This window comes from Palaemon carinicauda, chromosome 1 (genome assembly GCF_036898095.1).
Source record: "Palaemon carinicauda isolate YSFRI2023 chromosome 1, ASM3689809v2, whole genome shotgun sequence".
NCBI classification, from domain to species: Eukaryota; Metazoa; Arthropoda; class Malacostraca; order Decapoda; family Palaemonidae; genus Palaemon; species Palaemon carinicauda.
The window spans coordinates 213777308-213795389 of NC_090725.1; the positions used below are offsets into that span (position 1 = coordinate 213777308).

The 18082-nt window shown below is 37.1% G+C and overlaps 1 protein-coding gene across 2 annotated transcripts in view; it reads left to right on the forward strand.

The window, feature by feature from the left end:
* The window catches only part of LOC137653977 (uncharacterized), a 161931-nt gene that overhangs the window by 12360 nt on the left and 131489 nt on the right, over positions 1-18082 (forward strand). For both annotated transcript variants that reach the window (XM_068387612.1, XM_068387618.1), the window contains exon 2: positions 13288-13417. In XM_068387612.1, the coding sequence (XP_068243713.1) occupies positions 13303-13417 (115 nt within the window). In that variant the 5' untranslated portion in view covers positions 13288-13302. The remainder of the gene's footprint in view (positions 1-13287; positions 13418-18082) is intronic.

An 18082-nucleotide genomic window follows, 5' to 3' on the forward strand; every position in this document is an offset into this window, starting at 1 on the left:
GAGAGACATTTAAGTAGGGTAACGGCTGTACCTTAGAGAGAAGAAGTGTTGTCCCCCCCCCCCCCCAGACCCTTACGAGCATATCTGTGACCCCGTGTTGCCCTATTGTGGAAGGAACCAAGGTAGTTGTTAAACCCCATGACAATTGAGCCCATATAATATTAGAGGGCTTGACAGAAATTAAAGAGAACAGAGCTGATATAACAATAGTTAATTTTTCAAATAAAAGAGTTGTTTTAGGAAGTGATTCTGTGTGTGAATTAGAGTTATATGAAATTCCTATGATGGGATGTTGGGAGCCACAACTCCAGCCCGCACAGACGAATGCACTCAGAATTTGATTATGCAAGCGCGAAAATTATGTCCGTCAGAATATCACCCTGTAGTTAGTGACATTGTCAACAATTATTCTGATGTAATTGCAATTTGGAGATGAGCCACCCGGGAGGATTGATCAATTTCCCTTTAGCATTGAAACTGGGCAGACGAAGCCAATCAGGCCAGGGCCTTATAAGGTACCCATTCATTTCCAGGGAGAGATAGAAAGGGAAATTAATAAATTAAGGGAACAAGGGATAATCGAGGAGAGCGAATCCCCCTGGCTTCTCCAATTGTAGCTGTTAGGAAAAAGGATGGCTCGGTAAGATTGTGTGTTAATTATAGGAAATTGAATGCATATACTAAGGATAATGCATTCCCATTGCCCTCAATCGAAGAATTACTTATGAAAGTACGGGATAGCAAATATTTTACAACTGTTGATTTAAAATCTGGATACTATCAAATACCCATTCAGGAAGACAGTAAATATAAAACGGCATTTATAGCTAACGATCAATTATTTCAGTTTAATTTTCTTCCTTTCGGTCTTAAAAATGCTCCAAGTCATTTTTCTAGAGTAATGATGGCGGTTTGTCGCCTTTAATTGGCCATAATGTTCTTGTTTATTTAGATGGTATCATAATTAAAGGGAAAACGGCCAAAAATCATAATAATTATATTCGTAAAGTTTTAGAAGCGTTGCGACGTAATGGTATGAAAATAAATTTGTCAAAGTGCAAAATTTTCTGTAAATAGGTCAAATTTTTAGGTCACATAATAACCCCAGAAGTTATCCAACCCTGCCCCAGTAAAGTACCGGCTATTACAGATTTCCCCAGGCCACATAACTCTAAGGAGGTAGCTGGGTTCCTTGGGCTCGCTGGGTATTACCGTAAATTCATAAGAAGTTTTGGAGAGATAGCGAGACCTTTAGATGCTTTTAAGAAACAAAAAGTAATAAATTGGGGAGAGGACTTCTCAAGTTATCCTTCTTCCCCACCACTATGAATTTACTTTTACTTCTCAATTTAGTTTTACTTGTTCAAGTGTTATGAATTCCATAACATTGATTAAAGGATCTTATACTCAGTTATATCCTCAATGTCGTCAATGGAGAAGAAAAATTGTTCCATAAGCAAATATACTGTAGCTCAAACTATACTTTGTGCCTCTAAAGCACCTCTGACGTATTAGGAGTGTAAATATGAAATAATATGAATTGAAAATATTTGAGTGTAAGGAAATTGATGAGCTATCATAGCGAAGAAGCTCAAAAGTGTACTTAAGATCAGGATGAATTGTGATATTAAGCATAAGGCGTTTAACCCATTGATAATGAGCCTTCAAGGTAAATGAAATGACTAATGATGGAAATTTTTCACTACATTTAGGATTTAGCTCTTAAAGTATTGATGTGATAATTACTTTACTTTATTTGTTCTGTGGAACTAGCTCGAGTTAAGGGAATTGTATGAATGATTGGTTTTTATTTAAGTAAACATGGTGGTTGCAGTAATTGTTTTCGTAATTTCCAATTGAAATTATCATATTTTACATAAGCTTCATATGCTTTAAATTCCGACGTAATAGCTGTTCCGCAATTCATTATGTTAAAATTAGGGAAAATTATCATCTAAAGGATATTACATATTTCTCTGAGTAATGAAATTTACAATAGTAATGAAGATATTAACAATAGCCATATAAATAAAATGCTCTGTTATTAGAGCTCACCTGGAATAAAAACGGTTATTTTCACCCAGTAACTGCATTCCTTTCTACGTAAACGTAAAAGTTTAATAATCGATTCGGAATTATTTATTCGCCATAAGTGAACCGGTGATTGGACTCCTTTCTTTAATACTAACCATTTGACTCAGTGAGAACCAAGGGAGCAGTTGAAGTAAACGTACTGACTTGGGGTGTGTAGAGGTCGGAAAAGAGAAAGGCAGAAGGTAAAATATTGAAATATTCTTAAGTTTTAGTCTGTTATATGTAAAAAATAAAACGAGGATTACTGTGTTATCCAGTGCAGTTGGAAAGATGTCAATGTTTTTCAATGTTTTACGTGCTTTTATGAAACTCAGGAAGTGAAAAAAAATAGAAATGTGTATGGTGTAAAAAAGGAAGAAAATAGAAATTATGAATACGTGAATAAGATTAATAGTCGAATAAAGATATATGAAACGACAGTGGTACCTACGTCTGCATATATTGGGACGTGGTATTATAAAGGAAAACGAATGAAAGCGTTAGAATTCAGTATCAGATTATCAAAGGAATGTTTAAACACATTGCAACGTCCCCTTATAGTTGAAACTCAATGGAATTACGAATAAAAATGTCATGCTTTTACATATCATTCAATAGGAGGATAAGCGGTTAGTTAAGAGACTGTGAAACACAAAATTAAGGCAACCACTTGGTGAGTATTCGGGAAAAAGTCTTTTAGAAATATGAAAATAATATGTTACTGAAATGCAAGATGCGAAAAAATTTAGAAAGTAAGAACTCAAGATAAATAAAAGTAAAATGGCAATTGAATTTAAAAGAAAAACTGAACGAAAGCAGAAATAACAAGTTGAGGTTTGTGAGTGGTAATGCCAGAAGGTATTAGCCTACATAGGTAAGCATAACACTAATGAAGCTGTCATAGGATAAGAAAATATTTGAACTTGTTAAACTTGAAAGTTATAGAAAACGGATTTTGAGCGAAGCGAAAAATCTATTTTTGGGTGAGGTAGCCATGTCGTCCTGATGGAAGTTCCTTCATTAGTAGCTTCCTAGGTATATTTGACTACAGTGATATATCCCAGAGAATTTACCAAAGGTATCCAGAATTCTAACTCCTGGAGCGAATATCCCTTAAAATTTAAAAAGGGATATCGCGTATATCAGAGGACGTATTCTTGACACGTCTCATAGCTATCTACACCCCCAATAGCGTTTTTGCTTCGAGAGGGAAAAGTGGCAAGAATATAGGAGAGTCGTTAAAGAGGCGATGCTCTCGACACTCCTACTGTACTGTAAATAGTGCGCCGAATCGCCACCGCGAGGCACCACCAAGCTATTCTTCGTAGCTTTGTAGGTGTTGCAGATACAGTACCATAGGGAGGGATTCTTTATCCTTTTGTCAAAAAGAGGGTGGGTCCATCAGGACGACATGGCTACCTCACCCAAAAATAAATTTTTCGCTTCGCTCAAAATCCGTTTTTTGGACTTAGGCCATGTCGTCCTGATGGAAGTTTACCAGAGCATTAATGTATCTGTGGATTTTCAATAGTGCCATTATCTCGAGATAAATATTTCCTATTTGGTCTTCTGGACCAGAGACACTTGATGTTACCGTTATACATCAATTAACTGATCATAAAATATGTCCGTTCTTCCTGCCCCCTACAGAGAAAAGTCTAGGTAGACTTTAGGAAAAATCCCGAGGATTGTGAGTTCAAGGAACAATCTAGCAAACAGTATGTATATTAGTGTCATTATATACGTAAAGCCTAGTTTGTACTTAGATGGTATAGTCCTGTATAGGCTACTGAATCCTCCCAAGTCTGGATATAAAGAGACAGACAGGTTTGTATCTATGTAGGAAACCTTAAATCAGTAAGATAAACAGTTAGTACAATCAGTTCTTACCTGTTTGCTTGGAATGGTAGAAACCATAGTTCCCCAATATTTCCTTAAATATTAAGAGATTCAAGGATGCTCTGATTTATACATAATTTCGCATGTTTGAGGCGTAAGAGACGCAAAGATTCCTTCTATTGTTTATTACAAAAATAGAAATCATGGTTGTAATCAATTACATCTTACGCTGAACAATTCTGCGTAAAAGCATAAACAGTAATAACAGAAAATAAATAAATTTCATCTGAAAAGGAAACATTAGCCACTCAAAGGGAAATATAATATTTCACTATATATGCTGTTATTACTAGGAACACTGTGCATATAAGAATGCCTGGCACTTGTGTCAGCTTATTATGCTTGATGTCACCTGTGTAGATAGAACAGTCTATAGTGTCTTCCTAAACACAATACTCAACATGATATACCTTAAAAGTCTATCATGTACACCCTTCACTAAAAGTCCCAATTAGTGCACTGTTCTTCGCAGTAATCAAGCGGCAGGTTTTATAACACTGCCTGCCGCTACCACATGAAATTTTATTTCTTGTAATTGCTTCGCGTAGTGCTTGAAGAAAACTCTGGAAGACTTCCAACCAGTGTAAGCACGCAGGCTTTCAAACGACATTGTCTGAAAGAAATTCAGAGACGAGGCAACTTTTCTCGGATCATGACCTGCGGGTGTACTGTCTGGATCCGCTCTGCGTATAAAATAGGTGATTTTCGCCCTTATCTGTTTCAAGGATAACGTTGAACCAGAAGTCTCTCCCCTGAAAAGCTGACCTCCCTTAAAGTCTGAAGTTCTACGAAGATAGACCTTTAAGCAATCCACTGGGCAGAGGAATGCTTCTTCCTTCAGAGGGCAGATTCTCCAGGGACCCCATCTCTTAGTGGGCAGCTCGTTCTTGGCGAGAAACGACGGGTCCGGAAAGAGGTTCAGTTCTCCGCTGTCTGTGAACTAAATGTGGCCATCATCCCCCGAGAGGGCCACTATTTCTCTAACTCTGGCTCCTGAGGCTAGTGCAAATAAGAATATCACCTTTTGAGTCAAGTCTTTCAGCGAGCAATCTTCATTGTTCAGGGTTGAGTTAAGTGAAGAACTTTATCCAAAGACCATGAAATGGGCTTTGGAGGAGCTGCAGGCTGAAGTTTAGCGCAGGCTTTAGGAATCTTGTTGAAGATTTCATTAGAGAAGTCTACCTGGAAGGCATATAGTATTGGTCTGGCTAGGGCGGATTTACATGTAGTAATCGTATAAGCTGCTAAACCTTGTTCATGCAGATGGATGAAGAAGGACAAGCAGAAATCCGTAGATATCTCCTCAGGATTCTTCGCCTTGACAAAGGCCACCCATTTCTTCCAGGAAGACTCATATTGTCTTCTTGTTGACTTTGACTTGTATTCTTCTAAGAAGTTAATATTGTCTCTAGAAATCCCAAACAGTTTCTTGACAACTACGGCGAGAAAATCATGAGATGAAGGTTCTGGGTTTTCTCTGATGAAGCAGAGACAGTCAATTTCTGCACTTGCTGAGTCAGAACTGGTTCCGGCAACGGGATCAGCTTCAGGCGTAGTTCCGTTATCAGAGGGAACCAAACGCTGTTGGGCCACTTGTGGGCCACTATTGCTGCTGTCCCCCCGAAAGGATCTCAGTTTGTCGAGGACTTTTAGCAGAAGATTGGTTGGAGGGAACAGGTAGATCTTAGACCACCTGTCCCAATCTATGGACATTGCGTCTGTCGCTTCCGATAGAGGATCCTTGTACGGGGATACATACCAGGGTAGCTTCTTGTTATCGCTCATTGCGAAGAGGTCTATCTGCAGTCCTGGGACTTTGTGTAAAATGAAAGAGAATGATCTTGCGTCTAGAGACCATTCGGACTCTATCAGGTTGACCCTGGATAGAGCGTCCGCCGTCACATTGCGGAACCCTTGAAGGTGGAGTGCTGACAAGTGCCATCTCCTCTTCTGGGCTACACGAAGGATGGCCAATATCACTTGATTTATGTGAGGTGATCTCGAGCCTTGTCGATTCAGGCATCTCATTACTATTTTGCTGTCTAGAACCAAACGGATGTGGATTGAGCAGCAAAGTTTCAGCTTTTTCAGAGATGGAAAAACTGCCATGGCTTCCAGAAAATTGATATGGAAGGACTTGAAGAGGGGAGACCAGGTTCCTTGGACTTTCTGATGATGAGAATGACCTCCCCACCCCTCTTTCGAGGCATCCGTATGAACGGTGACTGCTGGAGGAGGTGGTTTCAAGGGTACCTTCTTTCTTAGGTTCTTGGCCTCCGACCATGGCTTGAGTAGTGATCGCGGACGATTTGGTATCGGTCTTTGTAGATCTCTTTGAGCGTTTGATGCGTATTTTCTCCAAACTCCTGATGCATCTTTTAATTGTGCTCTCAATACTGGATCTGTCACTGAGGCAAACTGGAGGGACCCCAACACTCTCTCCTGTTGCCTTCTTGATATCCTGTCGGATTGAAGGAGTCTTTTGACAGATCCTGCTATCTCTTTCCTCTTCTTTGATGGAATGGAAAGGCAGTGTGACTGTAGGTCCCAGTGAACACCCAGCCACTGGAACTTTTGAGCTGGAGAAAGCCGAGACTTTTTCAAGTTGATCTTGAATCCTAAGTGTTCCAGGAACTGGATCACTTCCTTGGAGGCTTGCATGCATTCTTCCTCGGATGCTGCCCACACAAGCCAATCGTCCAGGTAGGCTACCACCTGGATTCCTTTCAGGCGTAGTTGATGAATGACTGCATTCGCAAGCTTTGTGAATACCCTTGGGGCTATGTTTAGGCCAAAGGGCATGGCTCTGAAAACGTACTTTCTTTTCTGTAGTTTGAACCCTAGGTAGGGGAAAACTTGACGGTTAATTGGAACATGCCAGTATGCATCCATCATTTCTATAGAGACTGTGAATGCCCGTTTGGGCAAAAGGGTCCTTATGTGCTGAAGCGTCAACATTCTGAACTTGTGGTTCATTAGGAGCTTGTTGAGTGGTGATAAGTCCAGAATGACTCTGAGCTTTTCCGAATCCTTCTTCGGAACACAAAATAGCCTTCCTTGAAATCTAATGGACTTTGCCTTCCGTATAACTATTTTGTTCAAGAGTTCCTGAACATATTCTTCCAGTACGGGGGTTGAGTGTTGGAAGAATTGAGGGAAGTTTGGTGGAGTTGAGCTCCAACTCCACCCTAGTCCTTTCTTGATTAGGCTGTGGGCCCAGGGATCGAAGGTCCAACGATCCCGGAAGTGGAGAATTCTCCCTCCTACCGGCAGCATCTCACTTGGAGTGCTGGTTGGAGGACTTGCCTCCTCGGCCACATCCACCTTTGTTGCCCCTACCTCTGAAGGGGCGTCTAGAGGATCCTCAAAAGGAACCTCGAGACTTCGGCTTAAAGGTAGTTGATTGCGTTTCAAATACTGGGGTGAACACGGGCGCCAGTTGAAAGGTGGTGGTTGGTTGTGCCACCGTCTGGGGCATCGTGACCATGGGAAGCTGTTGCTGTTGCTTTGGCCGAGAGGGCACTCTTGGTCGTTTTGACTTGTTCTTCGGCTGGGGACCCTCATCAGCGGAAGATTTCCTTTTAGAGGACAAGCCCCATTTGGAGAGGAGATTCCTATTCTCCGAAGCGGCTTTATCTACGACCTCTTTGACCACTTCACTTGGGAAGAGGTCTTTTCCCCAGATATTGGAAGCTATCAGCTTCCTTGGTTCGTGCTTCACTGTAGCAGAAGCGAACACAAACTCCCTACAAGCCCTTCTGGCTTTAATAAAATTGTACAAATCCTTGGTGACTGTTGCCAAATGAGATTTGGCAAAGACCATGTACATATGTGGGGTGTCTGGGATGCTTGCCATAGTCTCTAAGCCAGTCTGCAGAGACATGGAAGCAGCGAGACTTCCTTAGTCTCCTGTTCCCTGCGCAGGAGAGATCTTCGTTGAACTGCCGTCCAGCGATATCTGCCTCTAGCTTCCCAACTGTGAATGTGTTATGGACATCCTTCCAATCCTTATCATCTGAAGGGAAGGCGAGGGAAAATGGTCTACACTCTTCAAGTGTAAGGCAAGGTTTCCCTGCCTCAACTGCCTTTAAGGCTGCCTTAAACCCTTTGTCCATAAAGGGGAAGGCACGTTCGGAGTCAGCTATAAAGGATGGGTGCTTTTTGCTGAGAGCCGGCACCTTGGAACTAGTAAAGGCCCTCTCTTTCAAGGTGGTTGTATATAAGGCCTGTGCCTTAGATAGTTCAAGGACAATCTTCTCCTTCGGCTCTGTTTCCTCCTTGGATGCTGGTTCTGTCCTCAGATGGACATAGCAATCCGGATAGGCCCCATTACTAGGCCAAAACTCGATTTTTTCTACTGGAACTGTTCCCAGTTTCTCTGAGAGGAAGATCTTCCCCCCCGACATAGGCATATGCTCTGTGTACCTCCATGGGTTAACGTCAGAGAAGGCGGAGAGGTCCTTAATGTTTAATTTCTTCGGGGCTAAACGTGATGCAACTAGCTGATGAATCTCCGTCCGGAAAGATGCTTCTTTCTCGGACGATTTCTTCTGAATGTCCTGCACCATGGACAGTAGCGAGTGTAGCGTACTTGTAATGGAATCCAACTGGGGTGCGGTGGAAGAAGTCGAAGGCGTCGGTTCAGTCGCCGCTGCAGACGATACCGAAATCGTTTCGGTTATCTTGACTCCAGTCTCAGGAGGTATCTCATCCTCCTGCTCCAGTTCATCCACAAGGAGATTGTTCTCAGTCTCCTCCGAGACAACAGACATGTTGTCCTCTAATTGGATGCTCTGAAAGGCATCCGAAACGTCAGGTTCTACCGGAATCTGAACTAAGGGGATCTCAGGTTGAGCCTGGGGAACAATTGCATCCACAGATGCATTAGGGAAGAGACAATCCCTCATCCTCTCATTAGGAAGGTATGGGCCAGAGGTGTTCTTCTGAAAGCCCCTGACCCATTTTCGCAGCATGTCCCTTGCTGCATCCCTAGACTCAGTAGACTTTTGATCATCAAAAGCCTCTTTAATCAGTTTGCCACAAACGGTACATACCTGTGGGTCCCAGTACTTGAGAGCCCCTTTGGTGACTGCGCAGCGAGCATGGGCTCTGCACATGCCATGTCCTTAGAAGCTCTTACTACGGACCCTGCAAAAGTTGTTCCCGCACACGGGATGCTCCTCCTGTAAAAAAAAAAGCTATAAGTATTCAGTGAAATTCTCAGATTTCAGCATGCATATTTTAATTAATATTTAATTAATATTTAATTAATATTTGATTAATATTAGCTTGGATAGAGCAAGCTGGAAAGTAGGAAAGATACCTACATGTGTTTCCATTCCAGCCCATTGCTATGACCTCCTCCAATATTGAACTAAAGATTCATAATGAATTCAAGGGGAAGATAATATCCTTGGATATAAGGTGTCTTCTTAACACAATCTTCCATGTTCAATATAGGGTATTAAATTAATGGATAATAACCATTAATTGGTAGGGAGAATCACTCCCTAAAAGTGATGGTCTCACAATTGGCTGCCCATGAACCACTTGTAGGTTGGAAAACTTTTGGGCTACAGCAATGACTGGCGGCGGCATGTCGCCAGTATTGCCGGGCTTGCCGGCATCTGCTGGACCCGCCGGGGTATGCCGGGCCCGCCGGCGTATGCCGGGCCCGCCGTCGTATGCCGGGCCCGCCGGCACATGCCGGGCCTGCCGACATAACGCCGGCCTAGCCGACATAACGCCGGCCTAGCCAACATATGCCGGGCCTAATCTGGGCTATTTGAAACAGATACTGTCTTCAAAGTAGTGAGTGGCAGGTCGGCAGTTGCCGCTCTGCCCGCCGGCAGCCGAAGGATCCCTCTATCAAGTAGGACCCGGCGGCATCCGGCGGCAACTATATAAATTCTTCCACTCACTACTATAAATGGTATCTCACAGATAACACTTGATACATCAGTAACTGAAGGCCAGTTTGAACGCTTGAGAAGAGAGACTTTCATCCTCATAATATACAATGAAACAAATTAAGTCCTATGGGTCAGTGATCAGGTCATCATCTCATGTCTTAAGCAGCATTCTGCAGTCTATAATTTCATTGAATAGAAACTTTCCACATTAATACACTTTTCGTTGATAAATTCTTCATTGGTTTTAGATAACTCATTTACATCCAAAAGAAAGCCAATCTTTGAATACAAGTTACACAATCTGATGAACTGTTTGCCCATTTCATTATGGATTCTGCCAATAATACATTTTAGCAGACGTTGCATCTCATTTTCTGTGAGAGGCCTATGCCATCACCAGTTTTATCATGGTTATTCCTTTACCCTGCGTCGTCTGGCAATTCTTAAGTTACACCCCAAGCATGGCAGAGCCCCTTTGCTTTTTTGATAGATGTCTGGCAAATTTCCTCCCGATTAGCAAGGAGATAAACTAGCATCACCTGGATATTTTGTGCTGCCTAACGGAAATTCATGTTTGGACCCTAAATTCTCTCCCGGACTATGTCAGTCTTGTCAAGTAAAATGTTCCAGAAACGTAGAGAAGCAAAGAAATGAAAATGTCAAAATTCTGCTCAACAGCTGTGTTGGTCTCACTTCGGGTATATGTTGTCTAATTCAAATAACTTCTGGTTGTCTCTAAACGTTGGAACAAAAACCCCACATTTTCGTGTATAGGCTGAATTGCATCAGCTCTAGAACTCCAGTGTGTTTCAGATTTAGCTTTAAATATATAAGCAAATTCTTCTTGGATCTTTTAATGGCAGAATTCCTGGAAATGAAGAAAAGAACATCATATCAGAACAGGAAGGAAGCATGGGAGAATCCATATTGCCAATATTAAATAAAGGGGATGAAAGACAAACCATAATAGTGATGAATGCACAGGGTTTAGTCATGAGTAACTCTAGAAGGAAAATAGAGTTCTTAGAAGAACTAACCCAAATTGAAAAAATAGATATATTGAATATAAGTGAAACATGGTATTCCCAAGAGACTGGCAGTGATAACCAGAAAAATGGTTTCCAAACATATAGATCAGACAGAACAAACAGGAATCAAGGGGGAACCAAAATATATGGAAGAGTTTGTGAAAAATACAGCAACACAAAATGTGAATTGATTGTGGTAGAATTTGAATATGAAAAATTAGTGAATATTGTAGTTTACAGAGCCACAAATACTAAGGAGTTTCACATAACAATAGAAAAAATAGATGATATATGTAGAAACCATAAAGACTGGAATATACTCCTATCCGGATATCTTAACTTTCCTTTCGTGGATTGGAAAGAACGGATAGAAGAAAGTGGTTGTATATATACATCTAAAAAAGAGAGTCTCAGTAGCGCAGAAGATGACAGACAGTTTGAAAAGCTTCAAGATGTGCCATTAGAACATGATATGCAACAAATAAACCACATTCCAACAAGAAAGAACAATGTCCTAGAATTAGTATTTGTGAATGAGGTGAATTATGTTAAAGAAATAATAGTGTATAACACGGGAATTTCTGACCACAATGTCATAGAATTAATAGTCCATTCCAAAGCAAGTGAACGCAGAGATAAAGCACAAAACGATGGGAAGGATACGGAAAATATAATTTCTATGGTAAGAATATAAAATGGTCAGAAATAAATGAAGAATTGGACAAAGATTGGAAAAATGTATTAGTAAGTGATAATATACAGGTAAATATGGATATATTGTACAAAATACTGGAGAAAATTGTTGAAAAATATGTACCGAAAAAAAAATGATAAACATCAGACATGCATACCAAGAGACAGAAGGATCTTATTTCAGAAAATTAGAAAGTGGAAGAAAAATCTTGCAAAAGAAAAAAAATGTATGGAAAATGATGGAAATGAAAAGTAAGATAGAAAATGCAGAACAAAAGATTATACAATCGAAAGAAAATGAAAAAAAGGGACTTAGAAGAAAGGACACTTCAAAATATCAAGAAAAACCCCAAAGAACTTTACTCCTATGCAAAAAAAGATGAATAAAGGGAGATTAGAAATAGCCCCTCTGAGAATGAAAGGACGGTTAACGAATAAAAAAAGGAAATATGCAATATATTAGCAGAAAAATATAAGAGTGAATTCACGCCAGAAATTGCGAATGAGAATAATGAAACAGAAATGAAAGAAGAAAATAGCGAATATCTAATGGATATAGATATTAATGAAGCAGATATTGTGCAGGCTATAAGCGAAATTGAAAATGGATTGGCAGCCGGGTCAGATGGAGTTCCAGCGATTTTGTTAAAAAGAAACTGCACACACTATCGCTAAGCCGCTTGCAATACTGCTAAGACAAAGTATAGGTATGAGCGAGATATATGTTAAACATAAATTAGCATATAAAACTCCTAATTTCAAAAGTGGATCAAGACTAGAGGCAAGCAATTATAGACCAGTTAGTCTAACATCACATATTATGAAAGTGTATGAAAGGGTAATAAAAAAGAAAGTAATGAATCATTTGGTTAAAAATTATTTATTTAATATAGGTCAACACGGTTTTGTGCCCAGAAAAAGTACACAACCCCAACTGATAGCACACTATGAAAACATATATAAAAATATGGTTTACTTGCACGAAAATTTTGATAAGTGATAATGGCCTCGAGTTTATAAATAAGGTGGTGAAATCGGTCATGGACTTGATGAAAATTGAATACTTTTCAGTGACCACATATAGGATACTCAGGTTTTAGGCAATCAGTGGTGATCCAATTCTCGTTTCCACGAAGGATTATAAGTTAAACTTTCGGAGTTCAACGGATGACTAGAAATGGACCTTTGTATGAGGGCTTAAGGTGGCATGCAAACATTGGTACACACACACATATATGTTGTGGTGTGTAGGTATTTTGGTGTGTTGCTTGGCTGAAGGCTTGTAAGTCTGGTACATCCAGTATATTTCCTAATAGGCATAAAAAACCATTGCATCATTTTCATGTAGATGTTTGGCATGAACTGCAGGTTAATTGATAACTGGACTATTAAAACACTTAATTTTTCACTCTGATTTGGACCTTTGGTCATATCAAACCCATAAATTGATAATCAAGTGCATTATATATTCTTTACTTTAAAATTTATATACATTTAAGTCCTTAGATGATTCAAATTCCTCTTTATAAGTTTGAGATGATGTTTGCAAAGAGGATTGTGTTTTCCAGTATCTTGAAATTATATCAGGGTTGTCTGTGATTTTATAGAAAATATTGAAGTTTCTTTAAATTTCCATTATAATTTATTTCATATTTTTTATTTGTATTTGATTTTCTTTTCAGACCAAACTTGAACTGATGAATAACATGTCCCAGACCTCATTTGGCATTGCAATGTTTGCTTTTCTCAGTCTGAGAGCTTCATCTTCTGTGTTCGTGCAAAAGAACATACTGCCTCCTCCATTCTTAGGTGGTAAGGTCAAATTAGATTTTACTGATGGATTATTAATAATAATTGTGATAATGTATTTTCATTATATCAGTTTGACCAATAAGAATATACGCCAAGCGAAGTCCATTAGTGGTTAATAAAAGAAAAAAAAAAACATAATTTAGGTTCATATGTACTCATATCATCCATTGAATGACGGAGAACTAAAGACATTATTTGAATCATTGTTCTTTGGATAGATTTTAAGATATTGGGAGCTGATAGTATCCTTTGAAATGTTCTTGACATTCATCATTCTAAAGTCAAAACCTCATCTGAGTTACTGTGAAGATCAAACTCATGGTACAGTGTTGTGAACTTCGAATCATTTATTTTACATTGATTAAGGTCAGAACATGGGGTTACAGGGAAAGAATAGTCATCTATGGAACTATTGTGAGTACAAGACAACAAATGTTTTTTGACCCGTTATTTTGTTATCAGATGTCATTGCGATATCAAGTTAGCTCTTCATTAATTCATTTTCATTATAATAACTCATAAATATTTTTACACAACTCTAACCTTCACTTAGATTATCTTGTATTCAGTTCTCCTGAACTCACATAAGGGTTATGTCTTAATTTACTTTTATTTTTAATAATTTTCTTGACCCTTTATAAGTGTCTTCTACCAATCACTTCCATATTTACTGTTTTTTTTATAATAAACTGTCCCTCATATATTTTCATGAGATGTTCAAATAATCTTTTTACAGCTATCTATTCTCGTTTGTAATGATTTTCTGACTGTATTCCAGCAATGAATCTTAACATTCTAAGTTTAATCTAACAATCTCTTCTTTGTTTGTGTCATTTTTTTGTCTGCATAGAGTACTACAGACCTTAAGTATCCATCACAAGTCTTTGCTCCTTTTTTAAAAGTAGCCATTTAATTTTCCAGTAGTCTGGCCATCACTATTTCAACCATGGTTCTGGCACGCTTTCTTGCTACTCTCCTAATTCCTGATTCACAGTCCGGTATATCACCAAGCTAAGAGAAATCCCCTACTTCTAAGACTTGCCCGGTCATCACAACAGGTGTCTCAATTTTCTTATCCTCCCCATTTTCTCCTCCTATAATATTTTGCCATTTAAAAATCTCGTACTCCTTGGATATTTTGTAATCCAGAGGACCTATTGTGAGATGTTTACACTTGGTACACATTACAGAATTCACCTCCAAACCTTATGCTACTTCTGAACTTCTATTTACATTTACAAATATACAGTATCTTACATGCTTGTGGTCAGAGACACACACAACCACCATATTGCCACTTTTCTGCCTGTACTTTTTTCATTTGCTTCCCTTCCAGTCACCAAACCAGATGAATTTCTTTTCCAATTTGGCCGTCTAATTATGCCTAGGCTTCTTTAGTAATTAAGACAGAGCATGATATACAAAGAATCTCAAGCGGATCGGAATGGAATTTTGACTAATTTTGTGCATTTGAATTATTCATAGTTGTTGGAAAGGGTTGAACCTTTTCTTTTCCTAAATGAACATCTAGTCAGTATTCTAGGCGTATTCCTACTTATATGCAAAATACAATTCGTAATTTATATAGATGCGATTGGCCATTGCAAATTTTACTTGAGAAACACATCCTGTTTGTTTCTTCAATTCCACAAAAAAAGTGTCATATAAAGAAATCCTTTTTAGGCTTTTGGTGATCAATCTCTCCTGAGGAAAGGTTTTAATTCTTCAGTTTTACCACGTTTTAAATTTTGCTCTTTTGTCTGGTCGTCAACTGCAGTCACATTTTAATTAGTGAGAAAAATGCTGTAAATTAAACTCCTTATCCCTGATCTGGATATTAATCTTTGGCACCGTCGCTTTGATCATGCATTCAGATCTTCACAGATTGTGCCATCCAGTATCCTACGTATTTGACCCATTACGGTTGTTGAGCCGGTGGAACTTCAGACGGTAGAGTTAGTTATAAATGCTTTTATGTCTCTTTTCATAATTTATTTATCACTTGCCTATCAAACGTTGTTTCTTGATATTGAGGTAATTTGTTTTTTATTCTATTAATTCTCATTTGCAGTTTATTCTTTATTTTGCAATTTCCTTTTTGTATGGAGCTGCTTTCCTTTTGGAGGTCCTTGGCCCTTCTTATCCAATTAGGGATGTAACGTTACTATATATATATATATATATATATATATATATATATATATATATATATATATATATACATATATATGTATATATATAAAATATTTATTTAATATATATATATATATATATATATATACATATATATGTATATATATAAAATATTTATTTAATATATATATATATATATATATATATATGTATATATATATATAATATATTTATAATATATATATGTATATATATATATAAATGTATATATTTATATATACATATACTGTACTTATCTATGTATATATGTATATATATGTGTAAATATATATATATATATATATATATATATATATATATATATATATATATATATATATATATATATATATATATATATATATATATGTTTGTGTGTATTCATATTTATGTATAACTATTTTATGTTTATATATGTATATATATATATATATATATATATATATATATATATATATATATATATATATATATATATATATATATATATATATATATATATACATATATATGAAACTATATCCAACAGATTTTGTAGATTTCAGAACAAAGCCCTCATAAGAATATTAGGAGTTAAATGTCAGGACAGGATTGGAAATGAAACTACTCGAGTGCCATATGTGGATGAGATCATGGGGAGGGGTAGATGGAGATGGTTTGGGCATGCTCCTCGCACTCCCCAAGTGAGATTAGTTCCCCAAACTTTCAACTGGGCTCCACAAGGCACTAGAAGAGTTGGAACTATAAAGCGTGACGTAGGAGAGGCCGATTGGAGAAGTATTGATTTAAAAGCTCAAGATAGAGATGACTGGTGAAATCTAACTGAGGGCCTTTGCGTCAATAGGCGTAGGAGGAGATGATATATGTATATATATATATATATATATATATATATATATATATATATATATATGTATATATATATGTATATATGTATATATATATGTATACAGTATACACACACACACACACACACACATATATATATATATATATATATGTATATATATATGTGTGTAAATATGTATATATATGAGTATGTATATACAGTATGTGTATAGTCTATATATACATATATATATATATATATATATATATATATATATATATATATATATATATATATATATATGTATATATATATATATATATACATATGTATATATATTTATATATATATATATATATATATATATATATATATATATATATATATATATATGTGTGTGTGTGTGTGTGTGTGTGTTTTGTGTGTGTGAAAATATGTGTATAGTTTATATATATATATACATATATATATATATATATATATATATATATATATATATATATATATATATATATATATATCGTCTCCTCCTACGCCTATTGACGCAAAGGCCCTCAGTTAGATTTCACCAGTCATCTCTATCTTGAGCTTTTTTATCCATGAGTATAAGCATATAATATTTGCCAAATTCAGTCCCTTGGGTCTTTTAGATATAACAAGTAAGCAAAAGTGTTATCTAGTGGGGGGAACCTTAATGGATTTAATTTTTTTTTCTCTTCTACTGACCTCAAGCACAGATTAAAGTATTTAGCTATGAGATTTTTAATTAAGTATTGAAAGAATTAGTATCATGGAATTCTTATAATCAAACATTGCATCATATCTTTTATGATGTTCATATTTCTAGTTTCTATTAATGTCATTGGGTATTTGGTACTACTTATGATTTTCTATCAAATTCTTTCACTAAAATGTTTTAAATGTTCTCTTTCATAGGTTAGAGGTTTCAGTCTTTTTTATCGCCCATATCCAAATTCACTCCATATCTCTCTCCCTATACACCTTTCTCAATATTAACCCCACATATTCTGCAGCCATTTGCAACTCCTCTGTATTTGGTCTACACCAGGCACTAATTGGTGGTACTTTTTCTCGACACTCATTTGTTATATGTTCATTTTTCATGCTTATAGTCTTTTAGATCTTTCTTAGATCTTCCACAACCAAAAAGCTTCACCAAACTGTATCATGATAAGCATACCTCCCTTGGTATCACAGTACACCTTTTATTCTTTAATGTTGTCAATACTCTTCCCAATAATAAAATCCGTTTCAGCTTCGCTCTGGGGGTCTTAAACATTTTTTTCGGCAACTTTATTGTTGATTTTGACCTAATTCAAAACTAATTTCTTTTACCAATGATAATTCTACACATTTCATCCTCAAAACGTGTTATGCCCACTCCTATATGGCGATATAGATCTTCAACTATCAGCCTTCTATCTTCCTGGAATTTTTGTCACTATCTAGTAGTCTTTCACCAAATTTTTATTTCTTTTAAGGTTCTTTTGATTGTGGGATGTAGACTGATAACAGATGGATCAACACTTTCATAAATAATCTTAACTCTCCGTGTTCTTTTATCTATTAGCTCCTTTTTATAAAATTTTCGGTCATTTCATCCTAGACTTATACTGTATACATAACTACTCCATTTTGCTTTG